Source organism: Propithecus coquereli, unplaced genomic scaffold (genome assembly GCF_000956105.1).
Source record: "Propithecus coquereli isolate 6110/MARCELLA unplaced genomic scaffold, Pcoq_1.0 Scaffold18, whole genome shotgun sequence".
Lineage (NCBI taxonomy): Eukaryota > Metazoa > Chordata > Mammalia > Primates > Indriidae > Propithecus > Propithecus coquereli.
The window spans coordinates 6,668,268-6,675,735 of NW_012142745.1; the positions used below are offsets into that span (position 1 = coordinate 6,668,268).

At 38.2% G+C, this 7,468-nt stretch overlaps 1 protein-coding gene across 1 annotated transcript in view; it reads right to left on the reverse strand.

Moving 5' to 3' along the window:
• DOCK10 (dedicator of cytokinesis 10) overlaps nt 1–7,468 on the reverse strand; it is a 347,252-nt gene that overhangs the window by 135,445 nt on the left and 204,339 nt on the right. The window contains 2 exon segments of the mRNA XM_012642470.1: nt 2,520–2,741; nt 6,644–6,653. Of these exon segments, the coding sequence (XP_012497924.1) occupies nt 2,520–2,741; nt 6,644–6,653 (232 nt within the window).

A 7,468-nucleotide genomic window follows, 5' to 3' on the forward strand; every position in this document is an offset into this window, starting at 1 on the left:
TTCTGATGATTATTTCCTTAGCTGTGCAGAAACTTTTTAGTTTAATCAAGTCCCATGTATTTATTTTTGTTGCTGCTGCAATTGCCATTGGGATCTTCGTTACAAATTCTTTGCCTAGACTGATGTCTAGAAGAATTTTTTTCCTACATATTCTTCTAGGATTCTTATGGTTTCATGCCTTATATTTAAGTCTTTTATCCATCTTGAAAGTGAGGTTGGTCTTCACTACAAGTGCTAAGTGAACAGTCTATATTTTTCCTCTTTGCCAACAACAAGGAGGACAGGGAGCCTTTCCCTGACTCCTGTTCCTTCCACCCTCTCCCACCCTTGTGATGTGTGCAGACACTCCTTCCCCACCCATCCCCAACTCACATTCTCCCCCTGACTCTGGAGTCCTTTCAGTTCCTTCCCTCCCTCTCTGCTAAAACCTCTCTCCAACCTTCCTTCATAGCTGCTGATAAATTTCAGGTATTACCCCTCTCAGGAGATCTACTTTGAAAGGTGGAATAATTCCAGTGGTGTATCAGAGCCAACTCATCTCAGCTTGTGAGAGCTGATTGTTAAATTTTCAGGAATTTTGCCTGACAGTCGTTAAACAAAGCCATTATTAAAAATCAAATAATATACAGTTACTGTTCAACAAATTCTATTAAACGCAAAGGTAATAAGTACTCAAAATTCACCACTTCCTAATTATTTTACGACATGGTAAGATTATCTGTGCTCTTGAGGTCATGCACATCTAACCGTATGGTGGAAATGCTATGAAAGGTGCACATCTCTTCCTAACTCCATGTTCAGTGAAGCCCCATTGTTAGCTTGAAATCAGCAATGGTAGGAGAATTTACACCACAGAAATTGGCCATCAATACAAATCAGTTATTCCCCTGGGAGCTGGTTGTTATATTTGTCAGCATATCACTGAGAATAGACGTCATAAGGTGTGATGCTTCCTGAAATAATTTAGTATCAGCATTGCAATGTGTATTCTAGGTACCCCTTAATTGCCACAGGAATATTTTTTTTTGCTATTCACTGATAACACAGATTTTGTGAGAGTTTTGTTTTCTACTATTTATATAAGATCACCCCAAAACCTTTTTCCTATTCTCTTCTGCTCAGCATGATGAATTTTCATGCTTCAGTACCCTGGCCAAAAGGTAAAAAGGAAAAAGCATTCTTAATTTTCACCTGGTAGCTGGCATGGCCTTATGAAGCTCATGGTATGAGTTTGGCCAGGATGTTTGATTACCTTAGAGGGCGGGAAGCTCTCCCCATGTGAGGAGTAGCCTTATAGGATGACAAAAGAAGTCAGATTTGTTCAGGGACTTTTCCAAGATTTTACTTCTCACCTTTATTTTGCTTTCTAGAGTTTATATTTTTTCCAGAACAAAAACAAACATCAGGAAAACTTTCCTTCTAGTCAAATAGAAACATATCCTCTATAGAAGCTACAAAAATATTAGTCATGCTTGCTTCAGAATATATTATTTTCATTTTGGATAAACAACTTAATTGGTAGGAGATTGTTGATTTTTAGATGGCAGAGGCAGAGAGAGAATATTTGGGAAAGGGCAAAGGATACAAGAATACCGTGTGTATTAGAGGGTTAACTGTTTAAGATAGTAAGTAGCTTGTAATGAAAGACCTTATCATCATCAGATGTTGGATGTATGGTGATTTGTTTAAAAAATGTTATGGCTTTTATACTTTTCTTCTTATAGCAATAATTTCCACTGTGTTTTCCGAAGGTATTTGAATGACAGAGCTATTATGATTGATGATATTCATGACAATATAATTGTTCTGTGTAGTTTTAAAATATGGTCCTAAAATTCCTTAACATTCCCCCTACTGAGAGGTGTCTATGTCCCCTTCCTTTGAATCTGGGTTCTGTATGTTAGGCTCTGCCAACAGCGTGACAGCACAGTATGGCAGACATGGCACTATTACTGTTCCTGGGCCCCAGCCTGAAATCAGCAGTGGTTACTTCTTGTCCCTTGGGACTCTTACTCTTAGAACCCAGCCACCGTGCAATAGGGAAGTCAAAGTATCTCATGGAGAAGAACCAAGATCTCTAGCTCACAGCCTCTGCAGAGCTTCTAGCCAACAGCCAGCACCAACTGGCCAGACATTAGATGAGCCATCTTCGAAATAGATCCCCTGGCCCCAGCTGGCCTCCTGCAACCCACAGCCATGTGTGGAAGAGACAAGCTCTCCTCACTCAGTTGTGCTCAAATTGTGGACTCAGGAGTAAAATAAATAGTGTTGTTATTTTAAGCCACTAAGTTTTGGGGTGATTTTTTACACAGCAATACAGAACTGATATAGTTTAACATTTCACAATCCTGCCACATAATTCTGGCAAATTTTACTTTTGTGGCACCATTTGAGCATATGTAAAGTTATCTGAAAAGCATCTGTTTTCTGGGAAAGTTCGGCCATTGGAGAATCAGATAATCAGGTATTGTTTATGCAGAGATAAGAAATCAATGTAGCTGATTTATGTTAAGTTCAACAGTATCCAAAAATATCATACCTTCTATAATCTGATACTAGTTTAATTAGGTCCTCAGTTGAAATCTTGCTATTTTCTTGTCTATACAGTGGTGAAAATCTTGAATCTCTGTCCACATTTCCCTGGTTGTCCTTAAATACCGATCTGAAAGAAAATATTTATTCAGGTTGGTATTTGGATATTGTTTATGGAGTTGTGTTTTTAAGGTGACTAAATTAAATTTCTCATTTACAATGGAATAAACTCTAGAAACTTATAGAATAAAAAGACAAAAATACTTAGACAAAAGTTTCATTTACACACTTTATTTTCATTGTCTTTAATTTCTTATTTTCAACTCTTTGCCTAAAGTGACAGCAGTCTATATTATAATACAACTATTTTTTAATGATGTCTTACATTTTAGTAACTTATATCAAAACCTTGGAGTATTAGAGCAACAGAGAGGAATTAGAACACATGTTGTTCTTTTTAATTATATCCTCGAGGCACCCTGAACGCGGGTGAGGCAGGGTCACTTCCATTTGGGCGGCACTAAGGATTTAGGTGTAGTAGAACTGGGGTAAGGTTGTATATGCGGGTATAGAAGGCCAGACTCTCGAAACATTTTCATGGAGATAAATGTGCCCATGTCATAACTTTCAGGACAGAGATAAAGATGAAATGGAATACAGCTGAGTCAGGTTTTTATATTAAATAAGAAGAACACTATGAATCAGCCATTTATTTCCTTCATTGGTCTGTTGTGTTGGAACCATATAGACTTAGTTAAAATACAGAAATTGTTTTTGTCCAAATAATATAGTAACGTCAGGCCATACTTGCTTTATATACATAACATGCTTAGATGTTAGATTTTTCTTCCTCATACTTCATCATACAATGTATAGTCAAAGAAAAACTAGACCCATATATAATTGCTTTTTCTTCAATGTTGAATTCTTACTTCTTCTAACTTAAAGACCTTAACTAGAATATTTTATCACTCTTTAAGTTAACCAAAGAATTCAATACACAGGCTGAAATGGCCATTTAAATGGATAACAAATCATAGAGCTTTGGTGTAAAATATAGAAAATGGGCCAGGAATTTATCAGAATGATATTTTTAGACTCCTTCCACATGTCTCCTCATTTTTCTCTGCTAAGTAGTAACCGAGGGGAGGTAAAAAAGCCCTCTATCAAATAACACAGGGGAAACTGAATGAAAATATTGAACTTGAAAATTATTTTTATTTAAATATTATACGGGGTTTTTGTTTGAGTGTATGAGATGTCGAAACCAATATGATGTATTTCTCGACACGAGGAGAAGTTAAACTGAACTTGAGCAATAGCTTTTTAATTAACCAGTGACTTTAAACACATTGAGAGATGTGAGTTGTGTAATCGTTTCTGTTTTTATTCAAAGCTCTGTCATGGAAATTGCTCACTCGCAATTGGACACTCATCCCAAAGAGAATGAAGAATGAAGCACCACGGGAGAAGTTCTGCTCGCGACGCCACACAACCTGTGGTTGCTCAATAAATATACTAACTGGCAGGAGAACAAAGAACGGACTCATCTGCACAGATGGTTTCGGGATGGCTGGGACCCCGTGCCTACTTCCAACTGCTGCAGTTGAGCAATGATCACTACGCTGTGAGGTCTCAGCGCCACGATATTTGGGATATGATCGGAGGGATCATGAATTATGTCCCAGCCATCTCGAAACCATCTGTGTAAATGAGTCTGTTCTTTGTTTTCTTGCCTGAAGGAAAAACTTAGTTGTCCCTGACAGCTTTGCTCACAGGCAGCCTGAACAGCCACGACGGACAGAATGAATTAGACGTGTTTTTTCATGGCTGTGGAAGATGAAACATAAAAGTGGCTGTCAGGCCGTTTAAGATTATTTTATGGAATGAATTATTTAATCATTAGAGCTCGAAAAAGACAGACAGAAGGAAGCACTGTGGGATGCGCTTGGGTTTCTGTCACCGGAAGGATTCAAACGGAGGTTGAACAACCATTTGTTGGGGATGTCGCTGTCAGCACAGGAACCTTAGATCATAGCAACGTTGTGCATCTTCTCTAAGTGTAGAGATATGAGAATAAAAGATTTATTTTAGTCTTGTTTAATTTTAAAGAAAATTCAGTGTTGTGTGTTTGTCCATTTAGAATGTCAAATGAGACAAGAGTGAAGAAATCATTAAAAAGCCCTGGCCTGGATTTAGTCACATGTGATTCTGGGGGTGATATGCGTGGAAAGAGCTCCATTTTAACACGGTACACTTGGAAGGGCCAATGTTCTCCCAAATCAGTGAGTATAAATACCCTACGTAGTCGTCTGTGTGTGTTCTCTCTTCCTACCCCAAGGATGACCTTTTCACTGTAAAACGGCACTACAGTTGGCTCCAAATATGAGAACATCAGATTAATTTCAAACAAAATGTTGCTCACAGCGATGAGCACTGCAGTGGGTGGGATGATTAGATCTGGGTAAAAATATGGTCATAAACGAAACTGTCAATTCTACTCTTAATGACCACTGACTGTAAGGGCCAAAACCTTTTAGGGCACACTGAAAGCTACACTGAGAAACAAGCTGCAATCTCCAAAGTCTAATAGAAAGGAAAGTAGCCACATAGTCAGCGGTATCAACAAGGTACTGAAACATGTCAGGCAGCTGGTAATGACATTGAGTGACAACTAGTCTGCCTCCGATGCTGCCACATTTATTTGAAGCAGTTTCCACACTGTGAGGGGGAAATTGAAATCTTTGGCTGGATTTTGTGCTTTTTTGTGGTTAGATAATCCAAGTGGTCTAACATGAAATCTTTAGAACTGTACTGCTAACCATTTTTCTCAGTTGCCAGGGAAATTTAGGTACCATGAATCATATAGGTACATACACAAATTGGTGGTGTATACTGTTTCCTAACCTACATCCAAACCACTAACTGGGCATTAGTACAGCATGAGCTTGTGGTGTCTTTGGCTGTCCTATCCTAGGAGTAATTACTTCAATAGTTGGTAATATTGTCAGCCTCGCTAGGAACTTCATCTGTCTTTCTTCCAGCATATTTTACTGGACAGCTTCAAAGTAGGATTATCACTTCTGCTAACCTCTGAGGTTCTTTCAATAATGGGTAATTCTTTTACTTTTTTGCCTCCACATTACTCTTAACTTCCCCAAATTTACTAGAAGAGGGGACTTGTTGAGGTGAATATGATTTCCACAAGTGACTTTTAGTAACAATAATTTTAGAAAAATGCCTTCTAATAATAGCAATCTTTTATTGGGTATATATCTATGCTCAGTAATGCCTGCAACAGTAAATTAGATATTATTATGCCTCTTTTGTAGATTTAAAAAATAGCAGTCAAGACATTATAAGTAACCTGCCTAAGTTCACTTGGCTAGTAAAGGATTGAGTTGATACTTCCTGACTGACTCTAAAGTGCCTGCTTCTAAAATCTCAGAACAATGTTGGATCCTTAAAGAGAAAATGTGTGCACCATTGTAATTTTGCTACATTGGAATATTTCATGTTTGCCAAGACACATCTGGACTTTATTTGCCCCAACAGGTTTTCTGGAGGGAACTGAGAATGCTTCATAATACAAAAATGTTTAATCAGTGAATTATAACTAGTTATCCTTTCTCTTGAAGCTTATGAGAAATAAACACAATTAAATTCAGAAAAAAGGGTTTAGTATATCTAAATAATATCTTTTTCATGCAGAATGTCCTGGCATTAATTGTCCCTGTAGGAAAAGATAGAAAAGAGGAGATAAAGTGATATCCATGATCTACTATATGCCAAATGCTTTTGCATCTGTAATTGTATTTGACATGCTGTCCGCAAGGCAGGTATTGCCAGCTCCATTCCATAGATGGGAACCTTGGATGGGACTTGGAATAGAAACTTGTTCAAAGTCACAGTAAGTGGTGGCCTGATCTGCACCAGGTTTACCAGACTCCTGGGCCTAGGCTCCTCATCCTCTGTGATAGGGCTTCCTTAGGGGAAGGATTCCTGAGGACCGTATAAGCCTGCCTTGGTTTATTGCTGCCCAAACTTCCACATTTCTTCTCCCTGCACCTACTTGTCCCCAACTTTAAATGACAGATACCAGTGAGTTTACTCTGGATATACTTATCACTGGAAATTGTGAGACCTAAAAATGGCATACCTAACAGGTTCTCCCTGCCTTCTGAATTTTAATTTCCTGCCATTGGGACAGTGTTACTAAAATTCAACAAATACTTGCTAGGCTGTCTTATTTTGTAGCTCTAACCTTCTTTAGTTCATTCAGTTTGTACATTGTTGACCTTTTTTCCTTATGGGTCTGTGCCAGGCTCTTCCTCCTTTAAGAAATGCTTATACTAATAGAGATGTAAAGGGATTGAGGAGGACAATAGTAATCGATAATTAAACAGATCTGAAAAGCAATTCTTGTTCCTTATGCAGAGGTTATATGTCCAGATGAATGATGCCACCATCGATGTCCACAGAACTCAGCATTTCTATCAGAGAGTCAACGGGTACTGATAAATTTGGCTGTGCTAATCAGTAATGAGATCAAAGAGAGTTTAAATGATCAGTTTGATGGTTTCATTTGGACGTCCACATATAGACCTGAGCTCGACGCCTAAATGAAAACGTGCAGCTGCATAAGGAATCATAGCGCATCCACCTGAATTTTATGCACACCAGACTCTCAGGACTGACCTACCATCAAAGTTTTGTTAAGCCAGATATACATAATAAACAAGTTATGACTTTGTTTTGATATCTACCAAGAACCCACAGTATACCTGGTCATTCACACACTGTATATATGTCACTGTCCCCTATTATAAGTTGTCTTGCTAAACTGTCTTGTGAAATGTATGTGCCTGGGGAGCTTGGGATGTTCATGAAGATGACCACACTAGCATTCTTCAACATGTGGGCACATTAAAAATAA